This window comes from Ctenopharyngodon idella, chromosome 20, assembly GCF_019924925.1.
Source record: "Ctenopharyngodon idella isolate HZGC_01 chromosome 20, HZGC01, whole genome shotgun sequence".
Lineage (NCBI taxonomy): Eukaryota > Metazoa > Chordata > Actinopteri > Cypriniformes > Xenocyprididae > Ctenopharyngodon > Ctenopharyngodon idella.
The window spans coordinates 15,018,870-15,037,255 of NC_067239.1; the positions used below are offsets into that span (position 1 = coordinate 15,018,870).

At 35.9% G+C, this 18,386-nt stretch overlaps 1 protein-coding gene across 4 annotated transcripts in view; it reads right to left on the bottom strand.

The window, feature by feature from the left end:
* daam1b (dishevelled associated activator of morphogenesis 1b) overlaps nt 1–18,386 on the bottom strand; it is a 95,199-nt gene that overhangs the window by 30,890 nt on the left and 45,923 nt on the right. For all 4 annotated transcript variants that reach the window (XM_051874712.1, XM_051874713.1, XM_051874709.1 and 1 more), the window contains exons 2-3: nt 16,064–16,336; nt 8,917–9,006 (exon numbers count right to left, since the gene is read on the bottom strand). In XM_051874712.1, coding sequence (XP_051730672.1) covers nt 8,917–9,006; nt 16,064–16,246 — 273 coding nt within the window. In that variant the 5' untranslated portion in view covers nt 16,247–16,336. The remainder of the gene's footprint in view (nt 1–8,916; nt 9,007–16,063; nt 16,337–18,386) is intronic.

Sequence of the window (18,386 nt, forward strand, 5' to 3'; positions counted from 1 at the left end):
AACCAAAGTATCTATATATTCATTGCTTACTATTATATGTAACCGAAGCACATAAAACATGCAATAAGATTCACACTGCATATATTCCCAGGTGAACATCACCTCCCCCAACACACAAACACTCTCCCAAACATATAGAGAAAAAACAGATCTGAAACAGAACATCACGCTCAAAGCACTGGCAGAAATAGCACATGCTTTAAGTAGGCCAGCAGAGATTCACAGACACAAGAGAAACAACACAGCTCCCAGATTGAACCAATGCCGCATTAGCTGAAAACGCAGTAAGATTCAGAAGACAAGCAGGAAAGCAGGGAGCTACGTAGGGAGTAATGAATCAAAAACAAGTGGAACTTGTGAAGTGTGACAGCTTCCCTCTCAAAACAAGCACAGTCTGCCCGCACGGCCACTAATAAGGAGTTTAATTGTAGCTTATGTTCCCCGAACACACAGGAAAGGAAAAAATCTGGCATAGCAATGAGCTCCTTGTAACAACTGCGTGGGATGTTTCACACCAGGCTCTGCCAAGCCTTTTGGGAGATGATGGCACCTCACAAACAGGATGAGTGGGGAATCTTGAATGCCGGCCTGGAGACCTGTGAACTTCCACTGTCCTGCATATTTCTCCTCAACTCCCCACACACCATTTGGCCTTAATGAGCAAAGCATTAACGTGGATCTCTGGCAGGACTCATTCTCATGCTGTGGAAGGACTTCCCTCTGCCCTCTTCCCATGAGCACTTCATTCTCAGACAGACATGTCATAATGACTTGGCTGAGGTTGGTTCGGAGAGGCGCTCTTTCTAGGAACCATCAATGCTTCAATGTGTTCAGTTCAGATAATTACTATTTACGAAATCAGTTAAGAAGAAGATGAATCAGCCCAAAGATCTGCAAATATCTAACAGACAAAAATTGTCAACAAACTAAGTGAGATGCGTTGCTAAAAATAAGCACAAACAGTTAGCTGAACAAGCAATTTCACTCTCTGCCAGTAGAAATGTAGAAATACCCCAGTTACCCCTTTGCGCAAAGCAGCGCCATTTCTGACACTCGCTCGTCATGGAGAGGAAAAGTAGTAAAACGGAATTTACATGTTTTCAAGCAGTTTAAATTTTTTTATTCGCTAAAATAACATCAAATACAAGATTATAGAAACAAGACAGTCAGCTCGGGATTCTTCCTCTGCTATATAGTCACTTAAAAAAAAAATTGTCTGTCTGTGAGCACCAAATTGTACTTTTTTGTAACAGCAGTGGTGTCCCTAGTAAAAAAAAAAAAAAAAAACCTACAGAAAAATCTATTTAAAATACATTTATTTCATACTAAGTATACTTCAAACCATTAACATATTTATCGACATATCACTTAAGACTTACTGATATAAAATTATAATTAAACTTTATTTGGAGTATTTCTGTATTGCACAATGCACATTTCTTAATATTATGCTTAAAAATGTTTTAATATCACTATTCATAAGGACTGTATGCATAATATCAGTCTTTAAATATTTAAAGTGTCCCTAAAGTATAAAGTTAAAGGCCATTAAGTACAAAATTAGTTGTTCCAATTTAACAGACTTTAAGCATACCAGTTTAGTATACCAAAAATACAGTTGCAAGGTATTTTTATTAAGCACATAAATATGTAAATGTATTTGTAGTATACTTAGCACAAAATAAATGTATTTCAAATACATTTTAGTATTTGACATTTTAGCCTGATTATTTAATCATTTTAGCTACATTTTTCACAGTGCGATGGAAAAGAGATTAGAACACCTGCGGAAAAAACTGCACACAAATTTTCATGGTCGGCCTGATCAGGCACATCAACAGGCATTCATTAAAATGCAAAAAAACAAAACAAAACAGAAACACTAGGGGTGTAACGATATTCAAACCGAACGTGCCCAGCCTCCTGCTGCCCCGCCCAGCCCTGGCCCATTGCATTGCAGCGCGAGTGAACGCGATCAACTCTTCCTCTTTTATACTAGTTACAGAAAAAACATGAACATCTGAAGGTTTGTTGAAAGATAAAGTACAACTTACTGAAAGTATAATCTCATGTAATCGTTCAATCAGTGTTTCAACGGCGGAAAGACATCAATAAACAGCTTGTAAACACTTTCACGTAGCATTTACCTCAGGCAAGTCATTCAGTGTCCACAGTTTGTTAGTTCGCCAGAGAAATTAACTCTCTAAATATATGTGCTATATTAGCCTATTCATTATATTTAGCCTACTTAACTTGTTAGTGATGTCTTGATTATTTAATGTATGTTTAAATCTGTCATGAAAAATGACAGCTACTGTGTGTGTATAATAACGAATTGGAGTAAAACATAATTTTATAGTTAGATTTAGAAGTTAATGCAAAAACTGACTTATGTGCAGTTTACATGTTTGCATACAATTTGTTATTTGAGTGTTGGTTATTTTATCTAAAAATAAATAGCAACTGAATTTAGGCTAATAGTTTGGCTCTGTTGTTAACCTTAAATATTATAGTAATGTGAAAGTAAGGGCTCCCTATATAGTATACAGCATTAGCAGAGATTTTTTTTTTGTCTTTAAAGAACTTTTAATTATAATTGAATTAATTTAAAGACAGAGACACAATTTGTTCAGTAAACTACTGTTTAATAAAAAAAAAAAAAAAAAAAAAAAAAAGCAATTTTGTTTAGTTTTCTCCCCCTGCTGTAGTAAACCTGTACCGAACCAAACCGTGACTTCAAAACCGTGGTACATACCGAACCGTCAGTTTTGTGTACCGTTTGTGTACCCAATTAAATATACGCATGTGTGTGTGTGTGTGTGTGTGTGTGTGTGTAGAAATGCACTTTATTCACAAGTAATTTTTTTGCAATATTCCAATTTGTTGCATTGATTAAATTCACAACTCGGAGGGAAACGATCAATGTTGACTGCAGTGCTACAGGTCTAATCTTTCACATCTGCCAGACAGCGGTGGGTCAGAGATTCACTCTGCTCATTTGAACCCACTTGTCTATGTATTTGTTGGCCCACCGCCCAAGGAACTCAGGCGAAAAGCTTGATAGCCCCTGACTTAGAAAAAAAAAACAAGATCAAGACTCTTCCTCTTCTGCCCATCCACCATTAATTTTTTTTATGAAAACACTGAATGCTTCAGCAAAGAGAAAGAGAGTAAGATTACAACAGCATCCATGTATTTTGTAGAAATCAGAAAGCTCTGATTACTGATTATTTCTCAACAATTGGGACAATTGAGGCGAGTCAGATTAATATCCACACTGACTATTCTTAATCGTCCTTTGCCAGGAGTAGGACAGCTGATACTGTACCTGGAGCTTTGGTCTTGAGCCAGGAGAGCTTGCACACCTGAGTGCATTGAGAGATTGAGATCAGGGCGCAGGTGAAAATAATAACTGTGCTCAGCACACCGTACATAAAGAGATGTCAGCAAAACTTAAGTTTGGGAATCAAACTTAAAATAGTCCTCGCCCTTCACAGGGGTTATAAGAGTACTATACTTCTTACCCTTCCAGAAGCACTAAAGAGACACAAAAGATGACTTTCATGACTTAAAGAGGCCATTTTGTACACATTTTTAGTTTTGAATTTTGCCTTTTCCTTGTCCACAGTCATAGTTTTGCATGGCCATTTTTAAGCCCTCCCTCTGAACCTCAGAATACATGTTTGCTACTTGTACATTACTATTTAAAAGTTTGGGGTTGGTAAGATTTTTTAAATGTTTTTGAAAGAAGTTTTTAATGCTCACCAAGGCTGCATTGATTTGATCAAAAATACAGTAAAAACACAGTAAAAATATGGTAATATTGGTAAATGTTATTTCAATTTAAAATAACTGTTTTAAAGGGGACCTATAATGCCCCTTTTACAAGATTTAATATAAGTCTCTGGTGTCCCCAGAATGTGTCTGTGAAGTTTCAGCTTAAAATAAAGATAATTTATTATAGCTTGTCAAATTTGCCCCTATTTGGGTGTAAGGAAAAACACACGGTTTTTGTGTGTGTCCCTTTAAATGCAAATGAGCTGCTGCTCCTGGCCGCTTTCCAGAAGAGGGAGGAGCTTTAACAGCTCGTGCTTTGGTTGCTCAACAACAACAAAGCTGGAGAATCTCACACAGCCAAAATAACGATAGTCAGTAACGGTGTTCAGCCTTACATTGTTCAAACATGGAGAAACTCAGTAAGAAGTTATTAACTTATAGAATGCTTCTGGACGTTTTTGAACAGTTAGTGGGTAAATTTGTGGAGTTGATTCAACTCATGATTTGCTCCTCAAAAAACATTTCTTATTATCAATGTTGAAAACAGTTTTTTGTAGAAACTATTATCATTTTTTTTCAAGGATTCTTTGAAGAATAGAAAGTTCAAAAGAACAGAATTTGGAAATAGAAATATTTGATGACATTATAAATATCTTTAAAAAGAAAAAACAAAAACATCTTACTGACTCCAAACTTTTGAATGTTGTGCATCTTTAAGACTAAATGTAAATTATCTCTAATGTTGCTGGGAGTTTGTGTCATAATGTGTTTTTTTATTCTCTACCTGACACTTAAAACTACACAGACTATTTGTTTTGTAATATATAACCACATATGGCTGCTCTCCGGCCTGGAATGCGGGTTTGCTGTCTTGTCAAAAACCTTTTTTTCTGCCCCATCCTGCAATAACTGCCTCTTCACAGAGCCTGCATTGTGTGACAGGTTAATAAAACATCATATCACAAAGTACAATGTGCACGTTTATCTAACTAGAACAAAAAAATACGAATCCTCATTATGACACATTTAAAAATAATGTTTTGATTTTAAAAATTAATTCAGGCGAGTTTAGGCGATGTCAGTTTTCGAGGTTAGCGTTATCTGGACAAGCAATAAAATTATTGTTTCTGGTTTGTGCTCCATCACGTCATTTGATATCATATGAGAGATAACAGACAGTCACCTATGACTCACCTTGTTAAGGTCAGTGCTGAACCTGTGATCAGATTGCAACCGGTTTAGCAGCTCTGCTGATAACTATCAATGAACGTTCTATACAGTATGATTATGAATAAGATTATGTCTCCACCATCTGTCATCAGACCATGTGGGTTTTTTTTGTTCAGAACATGTTTTTTTTAGGGCTGTCAATTGAGTTATTTATATATAATACACTACCGTTCAAATATTGGGTTCGGTAAGATTTTTTTTAAAAGAAATTAATACTTTTATTCAGCATATATGCATTAAATTGTTCAAAAGTGACAGTAAATACTTTCTGTTACAAAAATATTTCAAATAAATGCAAAAAAATATATTGTGGTTTCTAAAAAAAATTAAGCAGCACAACTGTTTTCAACATTGCTAATAATAAGAAATGTTTCTCGAGAACCAAATCTTCTGAAGGATCATGTGACACTAAAGACTGGAGTAATGATGCTGAAAATTCTGCTTTAATTCACAGAAATAAATTACACTTTAAAATATATTAAAATAGAAAACAGTTATAATATTTCACAATATTACTGTTTTACTGTATTTGATCAAATAAATGCAGGCTTTGTGAGCATATGAGACTTCTTTCAAAAAAAAAAAAAAAAAAAAAAAAAAAAAATTATATATATATATAAAAAATAAATAAATAAATAAAAATCACCCCAAACTTTGGAATGGTAGTGAAAATTAACACTACTATTTGTAATAAAGCTGGTATATATTTATTGACATTAATATTTATTATTATTATTTGATGAAAAAAAAGTTAATTCAAAGACATTATATTATTTTTATAAGGTTTTTAAATTTATTTATACAGTACAAAGGAATCTTTGAATGTTTTTATTTAAAAATTCTTTATTATGGAATTAACTGCGTAAATTTATATTTAAGATATTAATCATGGATTAACACATTAAATTGGCACCTCTAGTTTGTGTCAAAATCAAGATGTCTACACCTTATTGATACAAGGAAAGAGAAGGTAATGGAAGAGATAAATGGTGTGAATTGAAGGCTACAACCTGGCTGTTTCCCAGGGTTGACAGACCCATCAAAAGCCACTGGTTCTTGCAGATAACATAATCTGCACCTGCAAATGGAGGCCTTCCTGTTTGCTTTGGACCAACCACGGCTTCCCTTATCCTTCCACCCTCCTATCCCAGACTGAAGCCCTGGGGAAGAGCGCCAAGTCCCTGTTTTACTAGTCCCAGGCTGGGCACTGTGCTGAGTCTGCATGAATGCTGCTGCACAGCCACAGGCCATCTCACGACAGACATATTCTTCCTTAATCTCATCCATCCGCTCACCGTCTTAAATCTTTTTCATTGGTTCCATGTGTTGAATCGTGGAGCATGACCTCCTGATGCAAGTAGAGCGAAATCAAATGTGGCTGAAAGACTTATCAAAACACAGAAACAGCATCCCATTCGGGCCAACTGCTGTGCTTCCAAAAACCAGGATCAGGTTAGAAAGCAGGTCATTTACAAAACATGTATAAAAATCCTTCTCGTGACTAAAACTAGAAGTTAAAAGACAATTTTGAGTGCCCTACTTCACACCATGGCCTCTTTCGGCTCAGTGTCCCATGACAATGAGTAATTAGGTCTGTAATTGGGACACAGCATATGTGGCTTTACAGGAAAAGATGTCATGGCCAGACAGATGGTCGACCTGTAACCAATACCAGCTTTTGAACCACTACAATTCATAGATAAGAACGTCTAAGAAAAATCCCAGTGGGGCGCTTTCTTTTAATGCATCATATTATGGTATATTGAAGCAAAAAAAAAAAAAAAAAACCTCTCCATATCTAGGAGAATTATCAGCTAGAGTCCAGAATTCCTTCAATTCCTTTTTTTTTAAGATTTATTTTGCTGTTTTTGTCTTTACTATGATAGGACAGTAAGCAGACAGGAAGTGAAGTGGGAGAGAGAGAGGGGGGAACGGGATTGGGAAAGGTCCACGAGCTGGGACTCGAACTCGGGTCGCCCGAAGCGCAATGGCGCTATATGTCAGTGTGCTGCCCACGAGGCTATCAGTGCCGACAATGTCAAAATGATTGAGATGGTTAAGGTGTCATATTTGTAAATTTAAAGGAACAGCAATCTGGCTGACGTTGTAGGTCACATGACAATGCCAGCATGATGAACACAGTGCGTCTTGAATGTATTCATACACATGCATAATTATAGAACAAAAGTTACATAATAGCACGTTTCAGATGCAGCTACAGTCTGCTTACTGAAGTGCACTGGTTCTTCACGCTTCAGTGTGAACATTTAACTAAGAACAGTTTATAGACCCTGCAGGATTTTGCCACTTCTGTGTGCTTTCTATCACCCTGACTGTATTGCTGTCACATCACTGGCAGGTAACCACCAACCACCCACTGTCTTTGGCTGTGTATGTGCGGCAGGTTTCAGTGCTCATGCTGTCTTGAGTTAAACACATGGATTCACATCAGAAGAACAGGCTGGCAGGACTTATGTTTGTGGCATCATGGAGGGTTTGATGTCATTTTAAACACCACCCACCCCTCCAGCGTTTCTTTGCTCTTTGAGCTCCATTAGGTCATGAAGGATAAATGGTATGACTTGGCCTCACCATATCCTGCATTCCTAAATATGCAGCGATGTCCAGAATAAATGAATAAGTGTGATTTCATAAAATAGGATTTGCTTTTTAACAAAACATTACACTAGAGGAAACTGACAGAATCAAGCGGTGGGAACAGCAGACCCATGTGATGACCTCGCCTATGGCAAATGTTCAAAATACAACAAGGACCCAGTAAATTCATCCGTTCCCATCACAAACCAATCAAGTCTAACAACTTTTCTTGAAGATGATGAACTTATCTTGCATGGCTTAACAGTGGTTCAGTGGTCCAGGGCCAATGTCTAGTGTTTGTCACTATTTCTTACTTTTGTCAATCATAGTTATGTATTAATACAGTAGAATAAAATGTCCAGCTATTATTGCAAATGAAAAAACCTAATAGATTATTTGTTCTAACTTTGTTTTATAAAGAACGCTTCATATTTAATAAAAAATGGTGCAAATGTAAATAACATTTGAGCAAAGTTTAATGAAATTTCTAAAAAAAAAAAAAAAAAAATCTTAAATAAAAATTGTGATAAATAGCTCTACTGGCCAAACCAGACAAGCAACAAAACCAAACAAAAACAAAACTCAAAACAAGACAAAAAAACAAAAACAAAACAAAAAACAAAACTCAAAACAAGACAAAAAAAACAAACAAAACAAAACAAAAAACCAAACAAAAACAAAACTCAAAACAAGACAAAAAACAAGTTTGGACTCCTATAAGTACAGACAATAAGTAAAGCAGAGTATTTCTAAAGCAGAAATTTCCCTTAAAAAAATATGTTCTTGTCTCCGCTCGTGAGTCACCATTTTTTAGTTCTCAGATGATGAAAGCAACGCCTAAAGAAACAGACTGATACATTGCCAAATTCTCTCCGCAGCAACAAACTGGATATCCTGAAGTGCAGCATGTACTTTGTTTCAGGTCGCTTTGGTAAGAAAGAATCTGCTAAGAACATAACGTAAGAGAAAGTCTCTTCAAATTGTCTTTAAGAAGTCTAACATGTCCACTTATCCAAAAGTTCTGCTGACACGTAATTGATAATGACCAGATAAATGGAAACATTTAATAGATTAGCCGTTTTTAAAGCAGGGAAAGTGGAGATAAGGCGCATTGAGTCAGAATCCTGTTTCTTTCAGACAGAGAGGTGATTACGTTAAGCACTTTGATATATGAGATGTTTAAACACCGTTCTGACAGGATGACAGTGTAATCTGGTGCACTGAACTTTCAACTGAGGATGAGAGGGTTAACACACACACACACACACACACACGCACGCACACTATGGCGTAATGTTGGAGAGGTCTAACCTTCTTCTTGCTGCAGTAAATCTGCCATTTCTTTTCTGCTGGTAAGGCAAACATTGCCTCTCTGTGCTTCTCTGTGAGGTCCAGCTCATCCTGAATGAAAGGAAAAGACAGAAAGAGAAAAGAAAGATTAGATATTTTTAACCTGGACATGGCAAAAACAAACTGTAAATCCCTCGAGGCAGGGCCAGTATACCCACAAACCAATGATAACAGCATGTGGAAACCACAGAAAGTTTTTTTTTTTCCAACTTTCTCCTTACCCACAAATACTTCCTCCCATCCTCCAGGACACAGAGGAAACTGACAGGAAAAGAAGAAAACGTCTGTCATAGAGGACTAAGTGGTGATTTGCACTGCAGACCTGGTGAAATGACATTTCTTTCCACTGTATACTTATATACAGTTGGAATGATAATAAATCAAAGATGGCTTGAACTTTGCTTGACTTGAGTTTGAAAAACGCAAAGGATATGAATCATATAGATTACACTGGATATATCTCAGTTAATGAAATATTTTTTCTTAACTAATGAAAGTGTCAATGCTTGTTTTATAACCAAAATAAATATATTCATGCATGCCAGGATTGTGCATCATTCCTGAATTTAAAATGAATTTGAAGTGAAGTGGCAAACAGAATTAAGATTTCCGAAGGATCATGTGACACTGAAAACTGCAGTAATGATGCTGAAAATTCAGCTTTGCATCTTAGGAATAAATTACATTTTAACAAATATTTTAATAGAAAACAATTATTTTAAATTGTAATAATATTTCACAGTATTACTGTATTTTTAAGTCTGTGATTGTGTTGAATTTCTGTAATTCAGTAAAAACTAATTCAGTAAATTCCTCTCTGTCATTCCAATTTAACATCCTGTGGAGTCTCTCTAATTTAATTCAAATTCATCAAAATTCATTGTGAATTCTGCTCAATCCTGTTGAAAACACTGAAGGACTGATGATTGAACAATCAACGGCTTTGGCAATGAATGTACTACATATAAAGTTCTGCCACTTGTAATTTCCTTTTGTTTTGTCCTTGAAATAGCAGTATACCACAACAATCACTGTGTTGTGGTTTGTCCTCAACGGTGGGTGTAGGTTTCCACAAAGAAAGCCCTAGTTTGTTTGTTAGCTGCTCTTGACATGGGAGTCCCATGTGAAATTACAATTCCACAGTGATTTTCCACTTGTACACACACACACAAATGAAAATATTCATAATACAATGTATAAAGAGAGAAATCCATCTACTGAAACATGCAACGGAGTCAGTGTAACAGTCTTTCATGGCATGAGGGTGTTTCCCCTCTAAGTGCCCCATCATAAAGAACCATTCTGTTGTCCTCCAGGGACACAAAACGGCAAGATTTTCCCATAGTCTCCTATAGTATATGTAAAATAATTGTTAAAGGTTATTATAAGTCAAACAATTAGTACCATTCATGTTTAAAGTCTCTTATGTTCACCAAGGCTGCCTTTTTTAATAAAAATACAGTAAAAACAGTAATATTGTAAAATATAATTATAATTTAAAATAACTGTTTTTTGTTTTAATATAGTTTATAATGTAATTTATTCCTGTGAACCTGAATTTTCACAGTCCTTACTCAGTCTTCAGTGTCACAGTGATCCTTCAAATGATGCTGATTTGCTGCTCAAGAAACATTTCTTACTATTATCAATGTTGAACTGTACTTACAAAGCAATTTTTATTAACATATCAAATCCTATGAAACACTTGCAGAACATAATAGTGGAAAAAAACATAGCTTCAACAGTCAAAGTTGATTGAATTTGAGCTCTACAATCTGAATTGGGCCACATTCAAGGAACGGATCCACCATCGATCTGTCCATTTCAGCAGAAGAAGCTAATAAAGAGTCCACTCAGTGTATATCTCTCACTGTAAATCCCTGCATGTAATGCTACTCAGACATCTGCCTTCCAAAACTGGTAATGGCTTCCTGTCTGGCAGCTCTTGGTGACAGTGATGTCCCTGATGCTCCACAGGGTTGTAGGAGAGAGGAAGAGCTGCTGTTCCTCTCATCCGGCCTGGGGTCTCTTCCATCTCTCATGTTCCTGCGAATCCCCCAGCCTTTAACGGAAACGAGCTGCACAGTCAGCAGAAGTCTAGACATCCCCAGCACATACGCATAAAGAAAATATGCATACAGTGTCTCGTTATACAGTCAAGGGCAGCCAGACTACAACCAGGATGTTCCATTCATGCAGAAAACCACACCTTGCCTTATCTGAACCCAACACGCCACATCAAGCCCCAGCGTTCAGTCGCAGAACAAACATTAAAGCCTGGGCCGTGTGCATCAATCTATCAATGCTCTATACCAATCCTTTCAGCACTCATAATGAGGAAAACGTCCACTTTAGAACATGAACTCTCTATTGTAGACTATACACTAAATCATTGAGCTGTCAAATCAACTCTTGATTAAAATAAACTTGCACTCTAATGGAGAATACAGTAGGATAACTCTCAGATTACACCAATGAAAAGACTAAATAAAAGAGGTCATTTATTATACAGTTTACACTACAGTGGTGTATTGAAGCCATATACTGCATTATCTATATCGTCATGGTTTAAACAGATGTTAAAGGGATAGTTCACCTGGAAATGAAAGTTCTGTCATTATTCACTGCAAACCTGTATGAATTTCTTGGATCCAAATAAAACAAAAGGAACAATTTGGAAGAATGTGCTGGGAACTCTTTTCCATGCAATTACACGAGCTGTTTCCATACACTTATTTTTATGGACAATTATCGATTCCACAAGATGGAAATTATGCTTTTTTCCGCAAATGTATTATGCGATATTCCAATTTTTCATATATAGCTACATTTTGCAACTTTGGATGGAAACATAGCTAAAAGTGCGACTGAAGCTTTCAAAGCTTCAAAAAGAACAAATAATACTTTTATTTTTAGTACTTGCCGATACTGAGTACCGATACCTGTATTTTCATTGCATTTTTAATTTTTAAAAATATTGGGCAAGGAAACCAAAAGAATATGAATCAAATTAGTTGGCTTAGCAAATAGATATTTCCTTCAGTTACAACCCGAATTCCGGAAAGTTTTTTAAATTTGAATAAAATGAAAACTAAAAGACTTTCAAATCACATGAGCCAATATTTTATTCACAATAGAACATAGATAACATAACAAATGTTTAAACAGAGAAATTTTACAATTTTATCCACTAAATGAGCTCATTTCAAATTTGATGCCTGCTACAGGTCTCAAAATAGTTGGGATGGGGGCATGTTTACCATGGTGTAGCATCTCCTCTTCTTTGAAGACATCTGGGCATCGAGGTTATGAGTTTCTGGAGTTTTGGTGTTGCAATTTAGTCCCATTCTTGCCTGATATAGGTTTCCAACTGCTGAAGAGTTCGTGGTCGTCTTTGATGTATTTTTTGTTTAATGATGTGCCAAATGTTCTCTATAGGTGAAAGATCTGTTGTATGCTGTTGTAATAGCTGCAGTATGTGGTTTTGCATTGTCCTGCTGAAATACACAAGACCTTCCCTGAAATAGACGTCGTCTGGAAACCTTTATATACCTTTCAGCATTCATAATGCCTTCCAAAACATGCAAGCTGCCCATACCGTATGCACTTATGCACCCCTATACCATCAGAGATGGTGGCTTTTGAACTGAATGCTGATAACACGCTGGAAGGTCTCCCTCCTCTTTAGCCTGGAGGACACGGCGTCTGTGATTTCCAACAAGAATGTCAAATTTGGACTCGTCTGACCATAGAACACTTTTCCACTTTGAAACAGTCCATTTTAAATGAGCCTTGGCCCACAGGACACGACGGCGCTTCTGGACCATGTTCACATATGGCTTCCTTTTTGCATGATAGAGCTTTAGTTGGCATCTGCAGATGGCACGGTGGATTGTGTTTACAGACAGTGGTTTCTGGAAGTATTCCTGGGCTCATTTAGTAATGTCATTGACACAATCATGCCGATGAGTGATCCAGTGTCGTCTGAGGGCCCGAAGACCAGGGGCATCCAATAAAGGTCTTCAGCCTTGTCCCTTACGCACAGAGATTTCTCCAGTTTCTCTGAATCTGTAGATGATGAGATTTGCAAAGCCTTTGCAATTTGACATTGAGGAACTTTGTTTTTAAAGTATTCCACAATCTTTCTACACACTCTTTCACAGCTCTGCCCATCTTTACTTCTGAGACACTCTGCCTCTCTAAGACATCCCTTTTATAGCTAATCTGTTACAGACCTGATATCAATTCACTTAATTAGTTGCTAGATGTTCTCCCAGCTGAATCTAATTTCTTGCTTTTCAGCCATTTGTTGCCCCCGTGCCAACTTTTTTGAGACCTGTAGCAGGCATCAAATTTGAAATGAGCTCATTTAGTGGATACAATTGTAAAATTTCTCCCTTTAAACATTTGTTATGTTTTCTATGTTCTATTGTGAATAAAATATTGGCTCATGTGATCTGAAAGTCTTTTAGTTTTCATTTTATTCAAATTTAAAAAAAACTTCCCAACTTTTCCGGAATTCGGGTTGTATTATCATGCTTAATTATGCCTGTTAAAATGTATTGTAGGAGCTACTGTTACTTTCACTGTTCATATTATTGCTCTATCATATTTTATCTTTAATTTAATAGCACAGTGAATATTTAGAACTGCTCCAGCAGGGCTCAACCAGTCAAGCAGTGAGTGATTGAGTCTTTTGTTGTTAGATTAACATTGAGGACAAAGACAGCAGCAGGTTTATTAGGTTACTGACACTTTAAGAGCTGCACGTATCAAACTAATTGTTACACATGCATTTTCTTTCTCAACTGTTTACATTCACTTAAGACATAACTTACTATGTTTCACAAGGACATTTGCATATATGGGCACTGTGAAATAATTTTGTGGGAATTCGTCAGTTCAAGCACAAGAAAACATGAAAGAGAACTTTATTTAATAGGATATTCGTGCGCTGTCTGAGAGGCAGCTTTCTGGATATTTTAAAGTGTTGTGTAATGACATAATGTGTGGAGAACAGAAGGGAAAAGCTAACAAGATGGATGAAGTTCTTTACTCCTGTCTCATATGCTTTAATGCTGCTTACTAACTCCTGACAGACACCACATGGTTCTTTTTCGTTGTATTGGTTGATACAGTTTAAAAAAACAGGCTGAATGATTCATTCACAATCATTAGGCTACACTCTGTTAAATTTCTCTTTTTTTGTGATCCACAGAAGAAAGTCAGTCATGCAGGGTTGGAAAAACATTAGGGTGAGTAAATGATGACAGAATTTTCATTTTTGGGTGAACTATCCCTTTAATTCTATGCCATAAAAGGATTATAATGCAATAATTTTGGATGAGACTCAAATGTTGTATCTGGGACCAATCCTAATACAATAGACCTAATCTAATCCCCTGAAAAAAGACACATATCACAGCTAAATCACATGGAAACTCCCTTCATGTACCTCATTATTTTCACTTTATCCTGAAAAGCCCCTTTGTTCTGGGTGTATTTTTGTAATTCTAATGTCCTCAGTGTGCTGAATACGATAAATTTGTATGAAGACTTTGCCAAGCTCTGACATGAAGCAAAATTTGCATAATAACTTCCAAATAAACTGAATAAATGTTGACTGCAGTACTTCAAATAATTAGGCCGGTATCTTCTACTAAAACATAATATTACTTTCATGTAAAACCATGTGAATAAGCAGGCAGGTTGCCAGTTACGCAACACCGGTTTACAAATTCAACAATAACTTGCCAGAACGGCGCGTGCTGAGAGCATGAAATCTTTCTGTGAGGGCTGTGAAAAAAAGAGCAACTGCTGCTGCTTTGTGTTGTACATCAATTCGAACCCAAGTACAGGGAAAGAGAGGTTAAGAATGGGTCAGACCAAAAACAAGCAATTACTCTGCAGTGCAGTCCAAGACACAAGACCGCTCAATGGGGCCCATTGATGTGCAAAGTGGAAGCTGGCAGAGATGAAGGAGGAGACGAGAGAAAGAGGCAGAGTCTGCAGCATGCCATAGTGCTGCGATTTCTATTCAAGCAAGGATTAAAGACAACATATTTGATTAATTAATTGCAGCTCTTTAATTACTTTAAATTAGAGAGCGAACAAGGAAGGACAGAGTATATGGAAAATAATAGTTTGTTTCTTCATTAATTTTGTCTACATGCAACATAGAAAAATAAGTGTGGTGATATCCATAGGAGGTATTTAAAAAATAAATAAAATCAATTATTATTATCATTATTATTATGATGATGATGATGAATATAAAAAATATAATATAACATTAATATAATATAATATAATATAATAATATGCCAAAAAATGAATAAATAAAATAAAATAAAATAAATGTTACACAGTTACACAGTAAGAATATATCGTCAGTGTCAGGCGGAAACCTCGTATCTCTATATTTCCTCATTTTTGTTATATTTTATTTTTTTTAAAACTTCAATGCTATTGGTCTCCCTTTACGCCTGTATGTGGGTTTTACAAATATTTAATGAATGAAAAGGATTTTAAAGAGCTTGTGACAAAACCTAGCAACTCCACTGGATCCTCAAACTGTCAGTCAAACTTCATAAATCCGCCCCACCTCTATCGTGAATGAAGTGCTGCACGCAGTTTGGAGATCTCTGCTTCTTTGCAATGCCAAGGTAAATAAAGAGCTGATGTTTGGCCATTCATTAACATGACAACGGCATGTTGGGGGCATGAAAATGCAAATGCAAACGATACTACTATCACATCCGTGTAAACAACAAAAACGCGGATCTGTGAGAACGATGACTCAGTTTCCCTGCTTATTTGTTACCATAGTTAAAGACTGATTTGAGTATTCCGTTTCAGGTGTGCATTGTTAAGTTCGTTGTTTGAGGTCTCTATTTATACTCTCTGTTTCTCCTTAGTCTTTGTTCTGGTATTAATCTTGTTTAAGCCGTTGAGCTGCGTTGTTTCTCTTGCGATTCCTAGTCTTCTGTTTGTGAATTTAAACAAAACTTCCTTGGACTTTGATTCCTGGTTCCAGCAAGTGTGTGAACCCTACAGCGTAACTATAATATAATATAATTGTACAGAAATGTTAAAAGTTTGCACCTACCACCAGCTCTGAGAACATGGCGTCTAGCTCGTCATAGTTTGGGATGGGCAGCGCGGGCTCCATGGTCTGCAGGGCGAAGTCCTCCCGTAGGCGATAGGTGATCTCTGGGTGGTCACTGCTCTGGAAGCAGCAGAAGAAGAAGGACGAGCCATGCCCTCCGCCTCCACGTTTCCGTGGTGCCATGGCTGCTTCGAAGTGGGGGCTTAAGGGATGATGGGAATGAGGGAGTGCTGGTCCTCCCCCAGGTGAGAGCTACGCTTGGGTCACTCAGCCCTGTAAGAAGACAGAAAGAGAAACTTCGGTCAAGCCATGGGATCTTTTCTCAGGACAAAGTCTTTCATTAGACTTGATAAAGTCCAGGCAACAAACCAATGATCTAACAGTTCAGCTTAATCGAAAACTCTGAATCAAGACGTCAGCCCATAAACACTCCACTAAGCCTAGTCAACACCACAAGTACTCTCATAACGTGCATGTAATCATCAGATTGGCTCATTCCAACCAACCACATCACAGGAGTGACTATGGACCACAATGCATCACTCCCTACATAGGATTACAGAGGCTGTGCAAATTAACACAGCTTGCATCCACATGTGTAGAGCCACATCTATATTTAGGACAATAGAAAGCAATCCCGGGTTCCAGTGACCACAAACAAAAATAAAAAGCTTTTCATAAGATCCAAACTTGACAAATAAGAGGACAAAGGTGAGGAGAAGTTAAATTACTTTATTGGGTCAATGACAAATGGGTCAATGAGTGTTTACAGTAAATAAAATGAAAAAAAGATGTTACAAGATGTAAAAACATGTTTTACAATCATGTTGCAATCTTTGTATCATTTCAAAACAAAAAATAAAAATAATAGAATTATAATATTAAAATATAGATATAAAAAAGATTTATTCTTATATACTAAAAAATATTTAAATATATTTTTCGAGGTAAAAGTTTTTTCATAAATATCATGAATTATTAATTCATGACCTGTTTTATGTTCTTTTTTTCTGCATGTTATTGCATGTTGGTTGGAGCACATGACTTTATTATTTGGGGGGAACCTTTGTATGTCAAATATATAATATATTTTTAGAATATTAATAAGTGGAATTAAAAAAAAAAAAATAATAATAACAATAATAATAATAAACTATTATGAAAGTTTTCTTTATAAGAGGGTCAATGACGTGACGGGTCATTTTTTTTGTCCAAAGGCCTTAATAATAATACAAAACAAAGATATGAGTACAACTAGATCTCTTTTATTGAATCCAAAAGGTTTTAATTATATTTTGCTACATATAAAGGTATTTTAAAGATTTTGAAGTGTCAAAAGGCCATTCGGTTTAACCGTCCAAAGGCCAATACAGCCATTTCATTTGTGATCAAAATATCTTAAAATGAAATAAATGTATATATATTTTATTCTGGCATGATTTTATAACATCATATATCAACATAGTGCAGACATAGAACATAGAAGTCATTGGTTTGTTATGAGAAAGAATGTCCGGAAAAATGGATTTCATTGATGTCATTAACCAATATAAAGGGACCATTTTGGATCAAGTCATGTGTTCAATATCATGTGACAGGATGTGACATCATTCAGACACCTGCAAAGGACCACATGTTCGTGAAGCAAAGCAACTAACTCTCTTTTAACTATTTGAAAAATTCATGTTTTCACTTGCTCATACGCATGTCCAGAAACATCAGGTCATTCGGTACAACCGCTATAAAACATGGAAAATGTTTAAAAACTTGTACAAAATATAAAATGTTTGATTGTCCTTTTGCTAGGTAGCTAGTAATATCAGGTAACTAGATATCAGCCTGTTAGCATTGTTTGAAAATATCTTTTTGGTGACAAATTTTGTCTATCTTGTAAAAAATTACAAAAGCAGTGTTAATTGATTATAAAAACCACAAAATCTCATTGTTAACACTTAATAAAACTTCAAAATGAATTATATCTCCATTCTGTTTTTTTATACTTTTAAAAACCTTATTCGTCAATGACCCAAGAATTAAAATTTTTAATGACTTTTCTTTTTCATTATGATATAAGGACAGTTGTATCACCTGACATTTTGATTTTATGCCCCCCAAAAATGAAATTAATTTTAATTCAGAACATAAAAACATGCTCATCACAGAAGAGTTGTATTTAAGTCATTGTATGTACAGCACAAGTTACATATTTATTTAGTTTTGAATACATAAACCAAAAAAAGAGTGTCACTGACACTATTGTTATTCTATAATAAACTCAACAATCCAACACACTAGCCTCTCATGTTTCATATACTTTCCAAAA